This window comes from Oncorhynchus mykiss, chromosome 7 (genome assembly GCF_057628025.1).
Source record: "Oncorhynchus mykiss isolate SJ-2025 chromosome 7, ASM5762802v1, whole genome shotgun sequence".
NCBI lineage: Eukaryota > Metazoa > Chordata > Actinopteri > Salmoniformes > Salmonidae > Oncorhynchus > Oncorhynchus mykiss.
In genome coordinates this window covers 8427978-8449757 of record NC_143028.1, presented here as the reverse complement: position 1 = coordinate 8449757, position 21780 = coordinate 8427978, and the positions used below count along the sequence as shown (strand labels likewise).

The 21780-nt window shown below is 45.4% G+C and overlaps 1 protein-coding gene across 8 annotated transcripts in view; it reads right to left on the bottom strand.

The window, feature by feature from the left end:
• atp11a (ATPase phospholipid transporting 11A) overlaps window positions 1-21780 on the bottom strand; it is an 85961-nt gene that overhangs the window by 35858 nt on the left and 28323 nt on the right. For all 8 annotated transcript variants that reach the window (XM_090240173.1, XM_036982645.2, XM_036982643.2 and 5 more), the window contains exons 2-12: window positions 7801-7923; window positions 7275-7364; window positions 6957-7145; window positions 6143-6271; window positions 5719-5822; window positions 5554-5604; window positions 5374-5438; window positions 4518-4599; window positions 4063-4213; window positions 2553-2750; window positions 2299-2472 (exon numbers count right to left, since the gene is read on the bottom strand). In XM_090240173.1, coding sequence (XP_090096299.1) covers window positions 2299-2472; window positions 2553-2750; window positions 4063-4213; window positions 4518-4599; window positions 5374-5438; window positions 5554-5604; window positions 5719-5822; window positions 6143-6271; window positions 6957-7145; window positions 7275-7364; window positions 7801-7923 — 1356 coding nt within the window. The remainder of the gene's footprint in view (window positions 1-2298; window positions 2473-2552; window positions 2751-4062; window positions 4214-4517; window positions 4600-5373; window positions 5439-5553; window positions 5605-5718; window positions 5823-6142; window positions 6272-6956; window positions 7146-7274; window positions 7365-7800; window positions 7924-21780) is intronic.

Sequence of the window (21780 nt, the reverse complement as noted above, 5' to 3'; positions counted from 1 at the left end):
AAAGACTGTTAGTATCCAGCTGGTCTTCATAGAGTTACGGTTCACCCAGGACATCCAGGTAAAGACTGTTAGTATCCAGCTGGTCTTCATAGGGTTACGGTTCACCCAGGACATCCAGGTAAAGACTGTTAGTATCCAGCTGGTCTTCATAGGATTACGGTTCACCCAGGACATCCAGGTAAAGACTGTTAGTATCCAGCTGGTCTTCATAGGGTTAGGGTTCACCCAGGACATCCAGGTAAAGACTGTTAGTATCCAGCTGGTCTTCATAGGGTTAGGGTTCACCCAGGACATCCAGGTAAAAGCTGTTAGTATCCAGCTGGTCTTCATAGGGTTACGGTTCACCCAGGACATCCAGGTAAAAGCTGTTAGTATCCAGCTGGTCTTCATAGGGTTACGGTTCACCCAGGACATCCAGGTAAAGACTGTTAGTATCCAGCTGGTCTTCATAGGGTTAGGGTTCACCCAGGACATCCAGGTAAAGACTGTTAGTATCCAGCTGGTCTTCATAGGATTACGGTTCACCCAGGACATCCAGGTAAAGACTGTTAGTATCCAGCTGGTCTTCATAGGGTTAGGGTTCACCCAGGACATCCAGGTAAAGACTGTTAGTATCCAGCTGGTCTTCATAGGGTTACGGTTCACCCAGGACATCCAGGTAAAGACTGTTAGTATCCAGCTGGTCTTCATAGGGTTACGGTTCACCCAGGACATCCAGGTAAAGACTGTTAGTATCCAGCTGGTCTTCATAGGGTTAGGGTTCACCCAGGACATCCAGGTAAAGACTGTTAGTATCCAGCTGGTCTTCATATGGTTACGGTTCACCCAGGACATCCAGGTAAAGACTGTTAGTATCCAGCTGATCTTCATAGGGTTAGGGTTCACCCAGGACATCCAGGTAAAGACTGTTAGTATCCAGCTGGTCGTCATAGGGTTACGGTTCACCCAGGACATCCAGGTAAAGACTGTTAGTATCCAGCTGGTCGTCATAGGGTTACGGTTCACCCAGGACATCCAGGTAAAGACTGTTAGTATCCAGCTGGTCTTCATAGGGTTAGGGTTCACCCAGGACATCCAGGTAAAGACTGTTAGTATCCAGCTGGTCTTCATAGGGTTAGGGTTCACCCAGGACATCCAGGTAAAGACTGTTAGTATCCAGCTGGTCTTCATAGGGTTACGGTTCACCCAGGACATCCAGGTAAAGACTGTTAGTATCCAGCTGGTCTTCATAGGGTTAGGGTTCACCCAGGACATCCATGTAAAGGCTGTTAGTATCCAGCTGGTCTTCATAGGGTTAGGGTTCACCCAGGACATCCAGGTAAAGGCTGTTAGTATCCAGCTGGTCTTCATAGGGTGTTGGGTTCACCCAGGACATCCAGGTAAAGGCTGTTAGTATCCAGCTGGTCTTCATAGGGTTACGGTTCACCCAGGACATCCAGGTAAAGACTGTTAGTATCCAGCTGGTCTTCATAGGGTTACGGTTCACCCAGGACATCCAGGTAAAGACTGTTAGTATCCAGCTGGTCTTCATAGGGTTAGGGTTCACCCAGGACATCCAGGTAAAGACTGTTAGTATCCAGCTGGTCTTCATAGGGTTACGGTTCACCCAGGACATCCAGGTAAAGACTGTTAGTATCCAGCTGGTCTTCATAGGGTTAGGGTTCACCCAGGACATCCAGGTAAAGGCTGTTAGTATCCAGCTGGTCTTCATAGGGTTACGGTTCACCCAGGACATCCAGGTAAAGACTGTTAGTATCCAGCTGGTCTTCATAGGGTTAGGGTTCACCCAGGACATCCAGGTAAAGACTGTTAGTATCCAGCTGGTCTTCATAGGGTTACGGTTCACCCAGGACATCCAGGTAAAGACTGTTAGTATCCAGCTGGTCTTCATAGGGTTAGGGTTCACCCAGGACATCCAGGTAAAGACTGTTAGTATCCAGCTGGTCTTCATAGGGTTAGGGTTCACCCAGGACATCCAGGTAAAGACTGTTAGTATCCAGCTGGTCTTCATAGGGTTAGGGTTCACCCAGGACATCCAGGTAAAGACTGTTAGTATCCAGCTGGTCTTCATAGGGTTAGGGTTCACCCAGGACATCCAGGTAAAGACTGTTAGTATCCAGCTGGTCTTCATAGGGTTACGGTTCACCCAGGACATCCAGGTAAAAGCTGTTAGTATCCAGCTCGTCTTCATTGGGGAATGAAACAATGTCTGACTCTGCATCAGTGGTTAGAGAGGGGTAACTTGTCCTGTACATATTCATACAGTCCATCAAGTGACAGTGAGGCTCTCTGTCTCACCTTGCCCCCTGGTCCAGGTGAGGAGTCGATCATGTCCATGCTGGTTGACCCTGGCATGACCTGTCCATTACAGATGGCATCAGGGACGTAAACATAGCCGTCCACACAGCACTCTATAAACTCCATGTTGTTCTCTGTCAGGGTGCCTGTCTTGTCTGTAAACACATACTCCACCTGGAAAACACACACATTCAGGTAAGAGTGGTGAGTGAATGTGTACTATGTGTACTGTGAGTACTGTGTGTATAGCCTACCTGTCCCAGTTCTTCATTGAGGTCAGATGTGTTAACCTGAGCCCTCTCTCCCAGTTCCTCGTCAAACATCTCATCATCCCACATGATGAAGTAGGACCCCAGGAACTTCTGCATCTCCACGGTAACGTACATGGACACGGGGATGATGTAATTAAACAACACCATGAAGGCCAGGAAGTCTGTGAACGCCCGGATCAACTGGAGAGAGAGAGGAGGGAGGTATGAGGAGGGAGAGGAGGGAGGAAGGTCAGAGGTGACAGGGAGAGAGAGAGGCGGGAGGGAGGTATGAGGAGGGAGAGGGGGGAGGAGGGACAGTCAGAGGTGACAGGGAGAGAGAGAGAGGAGGGAGGGAGGTATGAGGAGGGAGAGGGGGAGGAGGAACAGTCAGAGGTGACAGGGAGAGAGAGAGGAGGGAGGTATGAGGAGAGAGAGGGGGAGGAGGGACAGTCAGAGGTGACAGGGAGAGAGAGAGGAGGGAGGGAGGTATGAGGAGGGAGAGGAGGAGGAGGGACAGTCAGAGGTGACAGGAGGGAGGGAGGTATGAGGAGGGAGAGGGGGAGGAGGGACAGTCAGAGGTGACAGGGAGAGAGAGAGGAGGGAGGGAGGTATGAGGAGGGAGAGGGGGAGGAGGGACAGTCAGAGGTGACAGGGAGAGAGAGAGGAGGGAGGGATGAGGAGGGACAGTCAGAGGTGACAGGGAGAGAGAGAGAGGAGGGAGGTATGAGGAGGGAGAGGGGGGAGGAGGGACAGTCAGAGGTGACAGGGAGAGAGGGAGAGGAGGGAGGGAGGTATGAGGAGGGAGAGGGGGAGGAGGAACAGTCAGAGGTGACAGGGAGAGAAAGAGGAGGGAGGGAGGGAGGTATGAGGAGGGAGAGGGGGAGGAGGGACAGTCAGAGGTGACAGGGAGAGAGAGAGGAGGGAGGGAGGTATGAGGAGGGAGAGGGGGAGGAGGGACAGTCATAGGTGACAGGGAGAGAGAGAGGAGGGAGGGAGGTATGAGGAGGGAGAGGGGGAGGAGGGACAGTCAGAGGTGACAGGGAGAGAGAGAGGAGGGAGGTATGAGGAGGGAGAGGGGGAGGAGGGACAGTCATAGGTGACAGGGAGAGAGAGAGGAGGGAGGGAGGTATGAGGAGAGAGGGGGGGAGGAGGGACAGTCAGAGGTGACAGGGAGAGAGAGAGGAGGGAGGGAGGTATGAGGAGGGAGAGGGGGGAGGAGGGACAGTCAGAGGTGACAGGGAGAGAGCGAGGAGGGAGGGAGGTATGAGGAGGGAGAGGAGGGACAGTCAGAGGTGACAGGGTGAGAGAGAGGAGGGAGGGAGGTATGAGGAGGGAGAGGGGGGAGGAGGGACAGTCAGAGGTGACAGGGTGAGAGAGAGGAGGGAGGGAGGTATGAGGAGGAAGAGGGGGAGGAGGGACAGTCAGAGGTGACAGGGAGAGAGAGAGAAAGGGAAAGTGAGAGGTAAAAAAACATCAGCTATTGCATAAAAATGATTGTAGTTTTATAACCTACTATATGGCGTTGCCTCTCTGTGTCAGTCTTCTGGTTGTAGAAGGGCTCGTCTTTGTCCGGGTCAGCCTGCCACACATACTTCAGCACTGTGTTGATCAGAGCCTTGCTGATCAGGATGCACAGGTACACTATCAGATACGCATTCATTGACCTGGAGGGGGGAGACAGAGAGGGGGGAGACAGAGAGGGGGAGAGACAGAGAGGGGAGGAGAGACAGAGAGGGGGGGTGAGAGGAGAGGTGACAGAGAGGGAGAGAGATGACAGAAAGGAGGGGTGACCGATGCAGAGGAAATGACATAAGAATGTCTTCAGGAAGGGTGGGCGGTCTGAACAGGTCTTTATGGGGAAATGGATTAGAGGCAATTAGATGGCAATCAACGTTAAGTGAACCTGTCTGGAAACATGGTAAACATGCATCATAAAGTGGAAAACACAACCATGTTGGTGGGCCTTACTTCTCCACTGCAGAGCGTTTCTGGGACTTGGACTGGTAGTTGAGCGCCATCTTGGTCTCCATACCAGTGTAGATGGCAACAGCTAGGAGACACAAACCAGAGGGTCAACTTGGGGAGACATTTCACATCTGTGAAGATGAAGAAAAGAGACTAGGAAAGGGAACGACTTTGTAATATTGAGATGCAGCCCTGATGACAATAATATCAGTCAGATCTGACAAGTCTCTGTCAGTACTGAATACTGTCATGGTGTCCTACAATTATCTGTGAAATCAACTCCCATCACACTCATCTGATTTCATAATAAGACTTGGCTTGCAGTCATGTCATCTCATGCAGTGTACTGACTGCATTCCTGCTTGACAGTTTGTAATATTCTCACTCATACAGGTCTGTACAGGCCTCAGCAGCTGGCCTCAATATGCAACCCACCGTGTGAACACAGGAACTTAATGATTTGGAAAGGAACCTCTAAACATTCCAAACCCATTATATGAATGAAAACTAGGAATCCATTTTAGATTCTATAACTGATGTCATTACAAGGTCACCCAGTGTAGCGTCTTTAGATTCTATTAGTGATGTCATTACAAGGTCACCCAGTGTAGTGTCTTTAGATTCTATTAGTGATGTCATTACAAGGTCGCCCAGTGTAGTGTCTTTAGATTCTATTAGTGATGTCATTACAAGGTCGCCCAGTGTAGTGTCTTTAGATTATATTAGTGATGTCATTACAAGGTCGCCCAGTGTAGTGTCTTTAGATTCTATTAGTGATGTCATTACAAGGTCGCCCAGTGTAGTGTCTTTAGATTCTATTAGTGATGTCATTACAAGGTCACCCAGTGTAGTGTCTTACCATATATGTGCTGTGTGTTTTTCAGTGTCGCCCCTCTGAGAAGTAGGTTCTCAGATCCTAAAGGCCTGAAGAAAACACAGAACACACTTCTCTGTTAGATTTTTTTTTTTTTTTTTTTTGTGCAAACACACGAGCAATGACTTCCTGAATTTGGAGTCAATTTCCTGGGTATGGATTTACCTCGCGATGGGCTCGTTTCTGTCCGAATAAATATTGATTCGGCCCACGAATCTGTCCAAGGAGAGAGGGAATGCATGTGTGAGTTGGTGTGTTTTGCGTTGTTTTTCTCTATACAACCAGTTCTGATTGTCTGGATGCAGTGTTGTGTGCAGTGTTGTCACTCACTTGTAGAGGTCTGGTTGTGGTTGTTCACATTCAATAGAAGCCTGTAGGGTATCGAAATCCTCCTCTGTGATGAAGGCCTTAGTGTCCTGCACAGCATAGTAGGTCTTTGTGGAGGGATGGAGGGATGGAGAGAGTCACAGCGAGATCAGGAACACACCGAGCCAAGACGCATCTTACACTACCCCTCTAATGAAACAGAATAGAAACTCTCTCTCTCCATTTCGCTCCATCTCTCTATATCCCTCACATACACACTCACCCCTCTCTCTCACTCACTCTTTCCCCTCTGTCCCCCGTCTCCCATGCTCTCTCTCTCTTTCACTCTTCTGTTCTCCCTCAACTCTATCCCGTTCTTTCTTTATCTCTGCCTCAGCCACCTCTCCCATCTCCCTCCTCCTCTCTCTCAGTCAGAGTGTAGTGTTACCTTGTGACTGGACTCCCCGTCCAGACTGGCTGTGGTGACAAAACAGGTCCCGTCCTCCCTACTGGTGGAGAGAAGGATGAGGTCACAGGGGAACGTCTCATCTTCCTTGATCAGCACCACATCACCCACCTGGGAGAGAGGGAAGGAAGGAAGGAAGTAAGTAAGTAAGTAAGTAAGTAAGTAAGTAAGTAAGTAAGTAAGTAAGTAAGTAAGTAAGTAAGTAAGTAAGTAAGTAAGTAAGTAAGTAAGTAAGGAAGGAAGGAAGGAAGGAAGGAAGGAAGGAAGGAAGGAAGGAAGGAAGGAAGGAAGGAAGGAAGGAAGGAAGGAAGGAAGGAAGGAAGGAAGGAAGGAAGGGTGAATGGGTGGGTTGGAAGGTAGAGCGTGAGAGAGATGTCTTTAGCTCAATAGGATAACACAGTCTTGAGTTGTCTAAAGCAGTGGTTCCCAAATAAAACTAGATTGTTTTAGAATGTTTTGAGCATAATAACACAGCAATAGCCATGCATAAAATATGCATAAAATATAAAAATATTAAAAATATTAAAAATTGCACAACTTTCTCTCAGCTCCATGACAAAATGTGTTGCAGGAAATTAGCTTTAAAATTGAAAAATGTTCTCTCCGCTGCCAAAATGATATTTGGTACTTATTCTTTGGTCTGTTTATGTTTTTTTCTCTGCTCAATCCTTATGGTGGGTCGTGACTCCAAATTAAAGTATATTTTTGGGTCACGAAGCAAGAAAGTTTGCCAACCCCTGATCCAAAGAACCCAGGTTTGATCCCTGGTCATTTTCAGTTGTAGGATGATACGTACCCTCAGCTTACGACTCTGTTTCCTGATCACCTTCCCATGCTGCACCTCGTGCACAGGACACTGGTTAATAGCATTGTCTGCTTTGTGCCTGAGCCAGTCCTCATAGCCCTGTTTGATGGCCGTGACAGTGATGACAAAGAAGAGAGGTAGTCCGCTGGTGATGGGACTGGTGGGAGTGTCAATTATCAACTGAAGAGGGCGGGAGAGAAAGAGAGAATGATCTATTGTCATCTGAAACTTCTGCGTTTGCCAGATTTATATTTCTTGCCAACAAAACCTTAAATTGACTCAAATTGAATCTACCAGTCAAGATCTGACCTGGACAAGAAATATGATGAGGAAGTAGAAATTGGCAATTCTTCTAAACTGCTCAAACAAATTCTTCGGAACAAAATTCCAGAAGGTGTACTGTGGAAAGGGAAGCAACAGCAAATGGTATAACATGGTTGTAATGTGGTTATAACATGGTTGTAACGTGGTTGTAACATGGTTGTAACGTGGTTGTAACGTGGTTGTAATGTGGTTGTAGCATGGTTGTAATGTGGTTGTAACGTGGTTGTAATGTGGTTATAACATGGTTATAACATGGTTATAACATGGTTGTAACGTGGTTGTAACGTGGTTGTAACGTGGTTGTAATGTGGTTATAACGTGGTTGTAATGTGGTTGTAGCGTGGTTGTAATGTGGTTGTAGCATGGTTGTAATGTGGTTATAACATGGTTGTAATGTGGTTATAACGTGGTTATAACGTGGCTGTAACGTGGTTGTAACATGGTTGTAACGTGGTTATAACATGGTTGTAACGTGGTTATAACGTGGTTGTAGCATGGTTGTGGTTCTCACCTTGGAGGAGATGATGCGGTTGTCGGGGTACCTCTGGGGAATGTAGGCCTCTGCTCCCGGTGGGGGCTCCCTGTTTCCGATGTACACCGTCCTGGTGTCCACCCAGTTCTCCTCTCCAGCACACTGCACAGAGGTCAAGACGTCAAAGGTCAATGCCAGGTCAGCACACAGGTCAGGTCAGATCATGACAGGACAAATCAGGGCAGGTCAGGACAGAACAGGAGAAGACACAGGGGCAACAAAGGTAGCCTCACTGGTTGTCAGGCAGTTGTTTCCTGCTCCAGCCAACATGTCTTTGTCTCACCAAACTTGGTTAGTGTTGTTGAATGCAGAGACAGTCTGGCAGACACAATAGCATTACAGTCGCAAACAGAATAAATGACTGTGTTGAGTGTAATAAAGTGGCGACAAACACAACACAACAGACCTCCAGTAGCAGTGAGTAAGGGCTCTGAGTCATGTAACTGGGTGGGGAATGATAAATGAGTGTTGGCTACAAACCTTTCACCATACAATAACTCTCCCATTCAACACTAACTATGACACACGCCTATATACAAACACTCACCAATACACACCACAACACCATAGGAAGGTCAACCCACTGATTTCACACCTGTCTGGAATAGTCAAATAGAATAGAATCTAATCAAACATAATCAAATATAAAAAGAGGGAAATCAAATCAAATATAATATAATTTCCTTACTCGCTGAGCCTTAAGTAACTAAATGGGTTGCGTCCAGTAGAGTGCTACATGTTTGCCCATGTCTGTTTATCACCAGTGAGCTAGCTCAAGAAGCTGGACAAGCCCAAACAGAGAGACACTGAGGGGATTTGATTAATCCCCCGGGCATGCCCCAAGTGAACTGAGCATTGACTGCATTCCATTTAGAACCGGGCTGCCTCCCGGGTGTGAGCCGGGCGCCCCGTTCTGGGCGTTCCAACACTAACTTTCTAGCCTGTATTGCCAATCAGAGCATGTATATAATGCTATACTTTCCTTAGAATACCTCCTTCATCTGAATATAGTGTATATCCTGAGTTCCATAGATATTGAGGGACAGTCAGGGACATATTGGTCATGTCTTATGTTTGGTTAGCATGTTATACTTTGTATGTCTCCTTAGTTCTGACAATTTGTCTTGTATGTGAATGTGTTGTATCCATGTCCCCTTTGTATTCCCTCCAGACCAAAACCTTACCTACTGGCCTTTCAAGCCATTCCATATCGCCATCCTACCCCCCATGTGCTCCTGTGTCCATTTGCGGTGCCTTTTCTAATGAGTTAATAAATACCCTGAACTGGAAACCTTGTCTTCGACCATCATTCCTGTATTCTTACAAATGCATCATAGTGGCAATATCACTCCTCAACCTAGCCTAAGATACAGTCAACCTAGCCCAAGATACAGTCAACCTAGCCTACGATACAGTCAACCTAGCCTAAGGTAAAGTCAACCTAGCCTAAGATACAGTCAACCTAGCCTAAGGTACAGTCGACCTAGCCTAAGATACAATCAACATAGCCTAAGATACAGTTCAACCTAGCCTAAGATACAGTTCAACCTAGCCTAAGATACAGTTCAACCTAGCCTAAGATACAGTCGACCTAGCCTAAGATACAGTCGACCTAGCCTAAGATACAGTCGACCTAGCCTAAGATACAGTCGACCTAGCCTAAGATACAGTCGACCTAGCCTAAGATACAGTCGACCTAGCCTACGATACAGTCCGACCTAGCCTAAGATACAGTTCGACCTAGCCTAAGATACAGTCCGACCTAGCCTAAGATACAGTTCCACCTAGCCTAAGATACAGTTCGAGCTAGCCTAAGATTCAGTTCCACCTAGCCTACGATACAGTTCCACCTAGCCTACGATACAGTCCCACCTAGCCTAAGATACAGTCCCACCTAGCCTAAGATACAGTCCCACCTAGCCTAAGATAGAGTCCGACCTAGCCTAAGATAGAGTCCGACCTAGCCTAAGATACAGTCTGACCTAGCCTAAGATATAGTTCCCCCTAGCCTAAGATACAGTCCGACCTAGCCTAAGATACAGTTCCACCTAGCCTAAGATACAGTTCCACCTAGCCTAAGATACAGTTCAACCTAGCCTAAGATACATTTCCACCTAGCCTAAGATACAGTCGACCTAGCCTAAGATACAGTCGACCTAGCCTAAGATACAGTCGACCTAGCCTACGATACAGTCGACCTAGCCTACGATACAGTCGACCTAGCCTACGATACAGTCCGACCTAGCCTAAGATACAGTCCGACCTAGCCTAAGATACAGTCTGACCTAGCCTAAGATACAGTTCCCCCTAGCCTAAGATACAGTCCGACCTAGCCTAAGATACAGTTCCACCTAGCCTAAGATACAGTTCCACCTAGCCTAAGATACAGTTCCACCTAGCCTAAGATACAGTTCCACCTAGCCTAAGATACAGTTCCACCTAGCCTAAGATACAGTTCCACCTAGCCTAAGATAGTCAACCTAGCCTAAGATACAGTCCGACCTAGCCTAAGATACAGTTCCACCTAGCCTAAGATACAGTTCCACCTAGCCTAAGATACAGTTCCACCTAGCCTAAGATACAGTTCCACCTGGCCTAAGGTAAAGTCAACCTAGCCTAAGATACAGTCAACCTAGCCTAAGGTACAGTCGACCTAGCCTAAGATACAGTCGACCTAGCCTAAGATACAATCAACATAGCCTAAGATACAGTTCAACCTAGCCTAAGATATAGTCGACAAAGCCTAAGATACAGTCGACCTAGCCTAAGATACAGTCAACCTAGCCTAAGATACAGTCAACCTAGCCTAAGATACAATCAACATAGCCTACGATACAGTCCGACCTAGCCTAAGATACAGTCAACCTAGCCTAAGATACAGTTCCACCTAGCCTAAGATACAGTTCCACCTAGCCTAAGATACAGTTCCACCTAGCCTAAGATACAGTTCCACCTGGCCTAAGGTAAAGTCAACCTAGCCTAAGATACAGTCAACCTAGCCTAAGGTACAGTCGACCTAGCCTAAGATACAGTCGACCTAGCCTAAGATACAATCAACATAGCCTAAGATACAGTTCAACCTAGCCTAAGATATAGTCGACAAAGCCTAAGATACAGTCGACCTAGCCTAAGATACAGTCAACCTAGCCTAAGATACAGTCAACCTAGCCTAAGATACAATCAACATAGCCTACGATACAGTCCGACCTAGCCTAAGATACAGTCAACCTAGCCTAAGATACAGTCAACCTAGCCTAAGATACAATCAACATAGCCTACGATACAGTCCGACCTAGCCTAAGATACAGTCTGACCTAGCCTAAGATACAGTTCCCCCTAGCCTAAGATACAGTCCGACCTAGCCTAAGATACAGTTCCACCTAGCCTAAGAAACAGTTCCACCTAGCCTAAGATACAGTTCCACCTAGCCTAAGATACAGTTCCACCTAGCCTAAGATACAGTTCCCCCTAGCCTAAGATACAGTCCGACCTAGCCTAAGATACAGTTCCACCTAGCCTAAGATACAGTTCCACCTAGCCTAAGATAGTCAACCTAGCCCAATATACAGTTCCACCTAGCCTAAGATACAGTTCCACCTAGCCTAAGATACAGTTCCACCTAGCCTAAGATAGTCAACCTAGCCTAAGATACAGTCCGACCTAGCCTAAGATACAGTTCCACCTAGCCTAAGATACAGTTCCACCTAGCCTAAGATACATTTCCACCTAGCCTAAGATACATTTCCACCTAGCCTAAGATACAGTTCCACCTGGCCTAAGATAGTCAACCTAGCCTAAGATACAGTCCGACCTAGCCTAAGATACAGTTCCACCTAGCCTAAGATACAGTCCGACCTAGCCTAAGATACAGTTCCACCTAGCCTAAGATACAGTCCGACCTAGCCTAAGATACAGTTCCACCTAGCCTATGATACAGTCCCACCTAGCCTAAGATACAGTTCCACCTAGCCTAAGATACAGTTCCACCTAGCCTAAGATACAGTTCCACCTAGCCTAAGATAGTCAACCAAGCCCAAGATACAGTTCCATCTAGCCTAAGATACAGTTCCACCTAGCCTAAGATACAGTCCGACCTAGCCTAAGATACAGTCCGACCTAGCCTAAGATACAGTTCCACCTAGCCTAAGATACAGTTCCACCTAGCCTATGATACAGTTCCACCTAGCCTAAGATACAGTTCCACCTGGCCTAAGATAGTCAACATAGCCTAAGATACAGTCCAACCTAGCCTAAGATACAGTTCCACCTAGCCTAAGATACAGTTCCACCTAGCCTATGATACAGTTCCACCTGGCCGAAGATAGTCAACCTAGCCTAAGATACAGTTCCACCTAGTCTAAGATAGTCAACCTAGCCTAAGATACAGTTCCACCTAGCCTAAGATAGTCAACCTAGCCTAAGATACAGTTCCACCTAGCCTAAGATACAGTTCCACCTAGCCTAAGATAGTCAACCTAGCCTAAGATACAGTTCCACCTAGCCTAAGATAGTCAACCTAGCCTAAGATACAGTCCGACCTTGTTCTTTCTATAGACGCACTCACTGGAGCCAGACAGAGGCTGCAGGGAATGATCTTATCAACACCTGAAAGGTTGCTACTCTGCATACCTAATCAATCAAACCTCAGCTATTAAAAAGGTCAGAGTGGCCAGTGTGGTTTTTCAGTATGACCTGTAAGACAAGCAAATGTGTTCAGCCATCCAGGCTCTGGTAAGCTGTGGTTCATAAGAGGCCAGTGTGAGGTGATGAGTGTGGTTTCCTAGTATGGCCGGTGAAACTACTCTCAGAATGCCCCTACCGCACCACGGGTCCACCCATCCATCCCATTAGACAGGGATTACATTGAGCCAGCATGTGTAGCATTAGCATCTTTAGCTAGCGGTTATGTAAGTGGGGCGAGTACAGGCTAACATCCCTTTAGATATTATTTTTACCCACAGAGGGCACTGTGGTATATCGGCCAAGCAGATTAAACCTCCGTTAGCTCTTATTAATGAATTAGTCCTTTGTCGTTCAGTTGGCAGAGCATCGCGTTTGTAACACCAGGGTAGTGGGTTTGATTCCCGGGACCACCCAATCATAGAAATGTCTGCACGCATGACTGGAAGACACTTTGGCTAAAAGTGTCTTCTAAATGGCACAGGGACAATCGGGCTTACGAGTTTCATCATACAGTATATTTTGTTTTGCTTCAATGTACTGTAACAAAACGTAACCTTTTAACTTATCTTGTCCTGGGCAGTGTATTTCTCTTATAAAACATTCAGCCCTAGTTCTCTACATGATTTCATTCATAGAAACAGATTTTAATTCAATAAAAGTTTCATTTTTTTGAGAAAATAGGAAATAGGAGTCAATCGGAAGTCAACACGTTAGTTTGTATTTAGCTAGGGTCTAACGAGCTAGCAGAATACCAGAGATTCAGTATTAAAGTGAATTACTCACTATTCTCGTCCCTGAATAAGTTATCCTGTTACCTTGGTTGGCTGCTGAGCACAAGCCTGTGTCTCACAGGGGACTGCAGCATAAAGACTGAACAAAGAACATACGCACACACCTACAGATAACACCTGAGAGCCTACGAGTCATCAGACAAGATCCTTCTCTTTTTCATTCCCTCTCTCTTTCTCCCTCACTCTCTCGCTCTCTCTCTCCCTCTCCTATTTCCCTACTCTTCCCCTCTCTCTCGGTAATAAAGTGGCTAGTAGCCTCATGCTGTAGGCTCTACAACAGCTGGTGAGGGGCCGTGTGTCCACTGAGCCTCTCACAGCAGACCTCCCACGCTGCTCTACACCATAGTATTACTATACTACAGCTGTCTCTATACCATACTTTTACTATACCACAGCTGTCTCCATTCCATAGTATTACTATACTACAGCTGTCTCCATACCATAGTATTACTATACTACAGCTGTCTCCATACCATAGTATTACTATACTACAGCTGTCTCTATACCATAGTATTACTATACTACAGCTGTCTCCATACCGTAGTATTACTATACTACAGCTGTCTCCATTCCATAGTATTACTATACTACAGCTGTCTCTATACCATACTATTACTATACTACAGCTGTCTCCATACCATAGTATTACTATACTACAGCTGTCTCCATACCGTAGTATTACTATACTACAGCTGTCGCCATACCATAGTATTACTATACTGCAGCTGTCTCTATACCATACTATTACTATACTACAGCTGTCTACATACCGTAGTATTACTATACTACAGCTGTCTCCATACCATAGTATTACTATACTACAGCTGTCTCCATTCCATAGTATTACTATACTACAGCTGTCTACATACCATAGTATTACTATACTACAGCTGTCTCCATACCATAGTATTACTATACTACAGCTGTCTCTATACCATACTATTACTATACTACAGCTGTCTACATACCGTAGTATTACTATACTACAGCTGTCTCCATACCATATTATTACTATACTACAGCTGTCTCCATACCATAGTATTACTATACTACAGCTGTCTCCATACCATATTATTACTATACTACAGCTGTCTCCATACCATAGTATTACTATACTACAGCTGTCTCTATACCATAGTATTACTATACTACAGCTGTCAACAATGCTCTCTTTACTAGAGTGGCTTATAGCCTCTGTGTCAGTTTGTTGCTGTTGGCAACTCATTGTGATTGGTTTGTTGTTTGATATGAGTTAGTATCTTCTCCTGAGTAAAGATAGCATGGATGTTATAACAACATTCACAGGATGAATAGTGAAATCATTATCACACTGACCTCCTCTTGCCCAGACAAACAGACATTACACACACATCTCCTGATGCAGTATAAAAAGAGGTGACGGTAATCCCTGTCCAGGGAATAGGATTGTTTTCCCCTAGCAACGTACCCTAGTTTTCAGTCATGTCTCGCGGGGTTAATTCACTGAGCACTCCTAGTCTCCAGCCGTGTCTCGCAGGGTTAAGTCACTGAGCACTCCTAGTCTCCAGCCGTGTCTCGCAGGGTTAAGTCACTGAGCACTCCTAGTCTCCAGCCGTGTCTCGCAGGGTTAATTCACTGAGCACTCCTAGTCTCCAGCCGTGTCTCGCAGGGTTAATTCACTGAGCACTCCTAGTCTCCAGCCGTGTCTCGCGGGGTTAAGTCACTGAGCACTCCTAGTGTCCTAGACTACTCTGGTCACCCCCACTAGTGCTCAGCTATTTTGAGCTCACCTGTCCTATACACACCTCAGACAGGATAGGAGGAGACTCCACCTCTGGATCATTGAGCCTAAGGAGGTTTAAATTGGTCTTATCTGACTTGAAACAGGCCATCCAAGGGTGCATCTCAGTAGTCTATAGCAACACCCTCTTCTAGTCTCCTTACCCTTTGACTGGTGATTCTGGGGATAGATCCCAAAAGTCTATAGTGGCAAAGTATTTTAGTATCATGATGCTGGTTCACCAATCAAAGGGTTAAGGGTGGAGAAGAGGATGCCACTATAGACTATTGAGATGCAGCCGTAGCTGGCCTGCTTCAGTGATCTGAGAGATGAGAGAAGACAGAGCATGAGGAAGAGCGAGGAGAGAAGAGCAGCCTTCTGTTCTGTGTGTATCAGCAGCAGACTGGGAACAGCTGGGATCTCCTCTCCCCAGATAAGAGCTGGTCCACTCTCTCTCACGGTCAGCCCACACTCTTGCTTTCTCTATTCTTTTCACAATCCCTACATTTATCTTGCTCACTCAGCTCACTCTCAGACATACACCACTCCCTATCTCAGATGAGTCACGAGAGAAAGAGCGGGTGTGAGAGTGAGAAAGAGAGAGTGTTTATTGTTCAGGAGCAGAGGAGGCAGCTTCTACCATGAACACTGTATTGTCCTCTGCCTGACAGAGGAAAGGGAGTCACCCTCAACCAGAGAAACAACGGGTACAGACCGCAGCCATTGAGACATCCACACAACTAGAACCAAATGAACCTATTGACTTTATGGATGATAAAGATGTATTCTATATTCTATTCTAAAAAACAACCCTCTTCCAAAACAGATTTTTTTCCCGGGCTTTAAAATATATCCTCTAAGAAATAGCACATCAAAGACACAAACTCATGTTCCTGTTAGAACATGAGGCGGGGCAACGTTAATGAGGGTACAAGCCCACGCATAAATAATGCACATCCTCCCTGCCTGACGAGAACCAGTAAACACTGACGTAACATGACAGGATAGGTGAAAATAAGAGTTCCTCTACATTGTTTTCACCCATCCAGTAAGGTGTGGAATCTGTGATTATACTACTAAGTGGTGGAGAAGGGAAGAGTGCCTTTAGTATTGGTACAGGACCAATATCTCTTGTACATGGCGTATCATCATGGCATGTCTGCTGATAGTACACAGTCTGTTCTGGTGCTCTCATGGAGAGAAGAGGAGAGCACAGTATAGTACAGTATAGATAGACTGGTTAGCTTGAGTCTGGAGATGCTGACAACACTCTCGTCTCGCCCACTTCTCTCTCTCTATCTATCTCCTGCAATCTTCTCGCCCACTCCTCTCCTCTCTGTCTGCCCTCTTCTCCCACACATCTCTCTATCTATCTATCTCCTGCAATCTTCTCGCCAACTCCTCTCCTCTCTGTCTGCCCTCTTCTCCCACACATCTATCTATCTATCTATCTATCTATCTATCTATCTATCTATCTATCTATCTATCTATCTATCTATCTATCTATCTATCTATCTATCTATCTATCTATCTATCTATCTATCTATCTATCTATCTATCTATCTATCTATCTCCTGCCCTCTTCTCGCCCACTCCTCTCCTCTCTCTCTGCCTCCTGCCCTCTTCTCCCACACATCTCTCTCTATCTATCTCCTGCCCTCTTCTTGCCCACTCCTCTCCTATCTGTCTGCCTCCTGCCCTCTTCTCCCACACATCTATCTATCTATCTATCTCCTGCCCTCTTCTCGCCCACTCCTCTCCTCTCTGTCTGCATCCCGCACTCTTCTCCCACACATCAATTCAATTAAATTCAATTCAAGGGGCTTTATTGGCATGGGAAACATGTGTTAACATTGCCAAAGCAAGTGAATAATATATAAAGTGAATATATAAAGTGAAATAAACAATAAAAATTAACAGTAAACATTACACATACAGAAGTTTCAAAACAATAAGGACAATCCAAATGTCATATTATATATATACAGTGTTTTAACAATGTACAAATGGTTAAAGGACACAAGATAAAATAAATAAGCATAAATATGGGTTGTATTTATAATGGTGTTTGTTCTTCGCTGGTTGCCCTTTTCTCGTGGCAACAGGTCACAAATCTTGCTGCTGTGATGGCACACTGGAATTTCACCCAGTAGATATGGGACTTTATCAAAATTGGATTTGTTTTCGAATTCTTTGTGGATCTGTTTAATCTGAGGTAAATATGTCTCTCTAATATGGTCATACATTGGGCAGGAGGTTAGGAAGTGCAGCTCAGTTTCCACCTCATTTTGTGGGCAGTGAGCACATAGCCTGTCTTCTCTTCTCTTATCTTCTCTCACATCTCTCTCTATCTATCTCCTGCCCTCTTCTCGCCCACTCCTCTCCTCTCTGTCTGCCTCTTGCCCTCTTCTCCCACACATCTCTCTATCTATCTATCTATCTATCTATCTATCTATCTATCTATCTATCTATCTATCTATCTATCTCCTGCCCTCTTCTCCCACACATCTCTCTATCTATCTATCTCCTGCCCTCTTCTCGTCCACTCCTCCCCTCTCTATCTACCTCCTGCCCTCTTCTCGCCCACTCCTCTCCTCTCTGTCTGCATCCTGCCCTCTTCTCCCACACATCTCTCTCTCTCTCCATATAACTCCTGACCACACATCTCTCTCTCCATCTGCCTCCTGACCTTTTCTCCCAAACATCTCTCTCTCTCACCCCATCTGCTTCCTCCCAGCTGGCACTTTTGGTTCCTTAGAAGTTGAGAGAACAAAGCCATACGTTTCCTGATGATTAAAACGGATTTCATTTTTTACCATTCTGAGAATGGAAGTGTTCTGGGAACATACATTTTTAGGTTGCAGGGAGGTTCTGGGAATGCTTATCTATGGTTCCTTGAAAGTTTTCCTGGGAGGTTTTATTAACGATCTGAAAATGGAAATTCTAGGTTATTTGAAGGCAATTAAATAACGTTATAAGAACATGTTTCAATAAGACTTTCAATAGCACTGCTAGCTTAATGGTTTTAAACTCCCAGCACAGATAGGACACATGGAAATGAATGTGCTTAGGCATTATTCATGAATTAGTCCACTGCGCCACCAGGATGCAGCTAGCATGACATGTGTCTTTTTTACTCATACAAAGCTGTTCATTTTAGACTATTCAAACCCTATTTCAAAGGAAACACTCACTCATTAAAATCACTTAAGATAGAGGACCGATTCAAATAGTTTTGTTGACGCTGAGAACGGAATGTAAATGTTTTTAAATAACATTTCTACAACGTTCTTTGAGCGTTAGTAATGTTTTCTTGTTTTTTATGGAATTGTTTCTTAATATTCTGAGAACATGACTTTTAATACAACCATGAGGAAAACTGGAGAAAACCTTATGCAGAAGTACTGAAATTCCCATAGAGGAACGATACTTCTTAACGTTCTCTGAACAATTTGAGAACATTACTTTTAATAGAATCATGAAGAAGTCTGTAGGAAACATTATGGGAAGGTTTAATGCTAAATATCCACAGGACAACCACGCTCTCACCAAGCTCTAAGAAACTTATGGTTCTCAGAACGTTATGTGCTAGCTGGGCTTCCTCCATTCTAAAGAAGACAACACTGTTGCTACAGTACAGGACCTCTCAGTCCAACCAAGGAGCATGGAATGAGGAACAAACATAAAACATATCTAGTAATGAGGGCAGTTGGGGGTCTAAGACAGTTGGGGGCCTACGACAGATGGCGGTCTAGAATAGTTGGGGGCCTACGACAGCTGGCGGTCTAGAATAGTTGGGGGTCTAAGACAGTTGGGGGCCTACGACAGATGGCGGTCTAGAATAGTTGGGGGTCTAAGACAGTTGGGGGCCTACGACAGATGGCGGTCTAGAATAGTTGGGGGCCTACGACAGATGGCGGTCTAGAATAGTTGGGGGTCTAAGACAGTTGGGGGCCTACGACAGATGGCGGTCTAGAATAGTTGGGGGCCTACGACAGATGGCGGTCTAGAATAGTTGGGGGTCTAAGACAGTTGGGGGTCTACGACAGATGGCGGTCTAGAATAGTTGGGGGTCTAAGACAGTTGGGGGTCTTGCTTACTTAGGCATCAAGTGGGAGAGGAATACAGATTCAGTAACCATTGATACTTGTAATACCATACATGGTCATCCCTAACCAGGGGTCATTCTGGTTAGCAGAGTAAGTGGTATAATGCTATGCAAATGGAAGGCTGAAAAAGGTCAGCCTGACTGCAGTCAGAGAGATCAAATCAATGACTGTTGTGGGCTTCCTCACCTAGTATAGTCCAATGTTTCCCATCTCCAGTACCCCAACAATACATATTTATATTGGAGCCCCAGACACACAGACCTTATTCAGCTTATCAACTAATCATCAGGCCCTCAATGAGATGAATCAGGTCTGCTCGTCTGGGGCTACAACAAAAATGTATGTTGTTGGGGGTACTGGAGGACTGGAGTTGGGAATCACTGGACTAGAGGAACGCTGGTGAGAATGTCCACAACAATCACTGATTAGATCTCTGACTGCAGGGTCAGCCTGACCTCTCAGCATTCCATTTGGAACTTAGGCACTGCATGCCATTATACCACTGGCCTTGTATAGTCTCTTCACTGGGTTTTAATCAAGCCCTCTCCTCGTGTTCTAACACACTCCTCTGTTCTCTCACACTAGGCCCCGTGGCCCGCTACTGACCTCTTCTAATCACTCCATTTGCCTGTTCATGGTCGGCTCAGTTAAACATATGGTCCTGTTTGTCAGTGACGGATACTCTAAATCATGCTGGTAAATATTCAAACAAATTTGGCACGGTCAAATCCATTTGTAATATCAAGATTTGAATGGAGTTAGATAGTGTCATTTCTCATTCGCCTGAGGCCTGAAACATTTAGGTATTTACTGTAGACTTGGATGGAGTTAGATGGTGTCATTTCTCATTCGCCTGAGGCCTGAAACATTTAGGTATTTACTGTAGACTTGGATGTATGAAAAACATCTGAAAACCTTTATGTCTGGGTGAACTCTGACCCTGTAAGTGCCACTCATTGCTTTTGCTTTTATATTTTTATTTATTAAGGATCCCCATTAGTTCCTGCCAAGGCAGCAGCTACTCTTCCTGGGGACCAGTGAAATTAAGGCAGTTATATATAATTTAAAAAAACATTACAATACATTTCACAACACATTACGTGTGTGCCCTCAGGCCCCTACTCTACTACCACATATCTACAACACAAAATCCATGTGTATGTGTGTGTATGGTGCGTATGTTATCATGTGTGTGTATGCGTGTCTGTGCCTGTGTGTGTGTGTCTCTTCACAGTCCAGCTGTTCTATAAGGTGTACAGTGTGGAATAGAGTTCCACGTAGTCATGGCTCTATGTAGTACTGTGCACCTCCCGTTGTCTGTTCTGGACTTGGGGACTGTGAAGAGACCTCTGATGGCATGTCTTGTGTGGTATGCATGGGTGTCTGAGCTGTGAGCTAGTAGTTTAAACAGACAGCTCAGTGCATTCAGCTTGTCAACACCTCTTACAAAAACAAGTAGTGATGAAGTCAATCTCTCCTCTTCTTTGAGCCAGGAGAGATTGACATGCATATTATGAATGCTAGCTCACTGTCTACATTTAAGGGCCAGCCACCCTGCCCTGTTCTGGGACAATTGTACATTCTCCTAAGTCCTTCTTTGTGTCACCTGACCAAACAACTGGACAGTAGTCCAGGGATGACAGAACTAGGGCCTGCAGGACCTGTCTTGCTGATAGCATTGTTAAGAAGGCAGAGTAAGGCTTTATTATGCACTTTATCATACTGTAGATGACAGTTCAATCGTCCTCCCAGGAACTCAGTGTTCTGTAATGTCGCCTCCCCAGGTAATGCATCTCTAACCTTATTTGAGTCTCTGTTCCAGCCCAGCCCCTCTCTCTCTCCCACCACAGACAACCGTTTATATAGTGCTAAGCCGACAACATTCTTTTACTGATTACATTTAAGCTTTTAGAGTTTTAAGACATTTTGCATTAAGACCGGTCTGCGTCGAATAAAATCAAAGTGCCACGATTAAGGCCGACTTCTGATCCAGTCGGATGTAATACTAGACTTCTTCTATTCTAGAGGTTTTAATAGTTAGTGCTGGGTCAGGTTTCAGGACGGGAGCGTATTTATAGTTAAAGGGGAAAAAACGGGAAGACAAAAATCAATGGAGAACCTTTTGCTATTAGACATAAAGTGGCTGCCTTTTCTGTGTCGTCGTCACTTAGTGGACGCATTGACTTTCTCCCTGCTTCTCACTGGCCGCCCCTTTAAAGGATCAGTCACCGCTTCCTTTTGATAACCAAGGACTTCCTGTCACTGTTCAGTAGCAGGAGGATACATTTAGCCTCATTCCCTAATGGTGAGTACGCTATTCCCAGAAGCCTTTTGTGAATTCATTGGCAGTGATTGTTTTGATATGGTTTATCTGAAGTAGTTTCCTGTGACCTTCCAAGTCAACCAGAATCACATTTCTAACCAGTTTCCAGTCCACAATCTCATTCCAAAAGTAATCAGTCAAACTCAATTAAGGTTACCCCAACCCACCAATTTGTGAACCACTGTTCTATGGGATATACAGTACCAAATCAAATCAAATGTTATTGGTCACATACACATGGTTAGCAGATGTTAATACGACGGTAGCGAAATGCTTCTAGTTCCGACCGTGCAG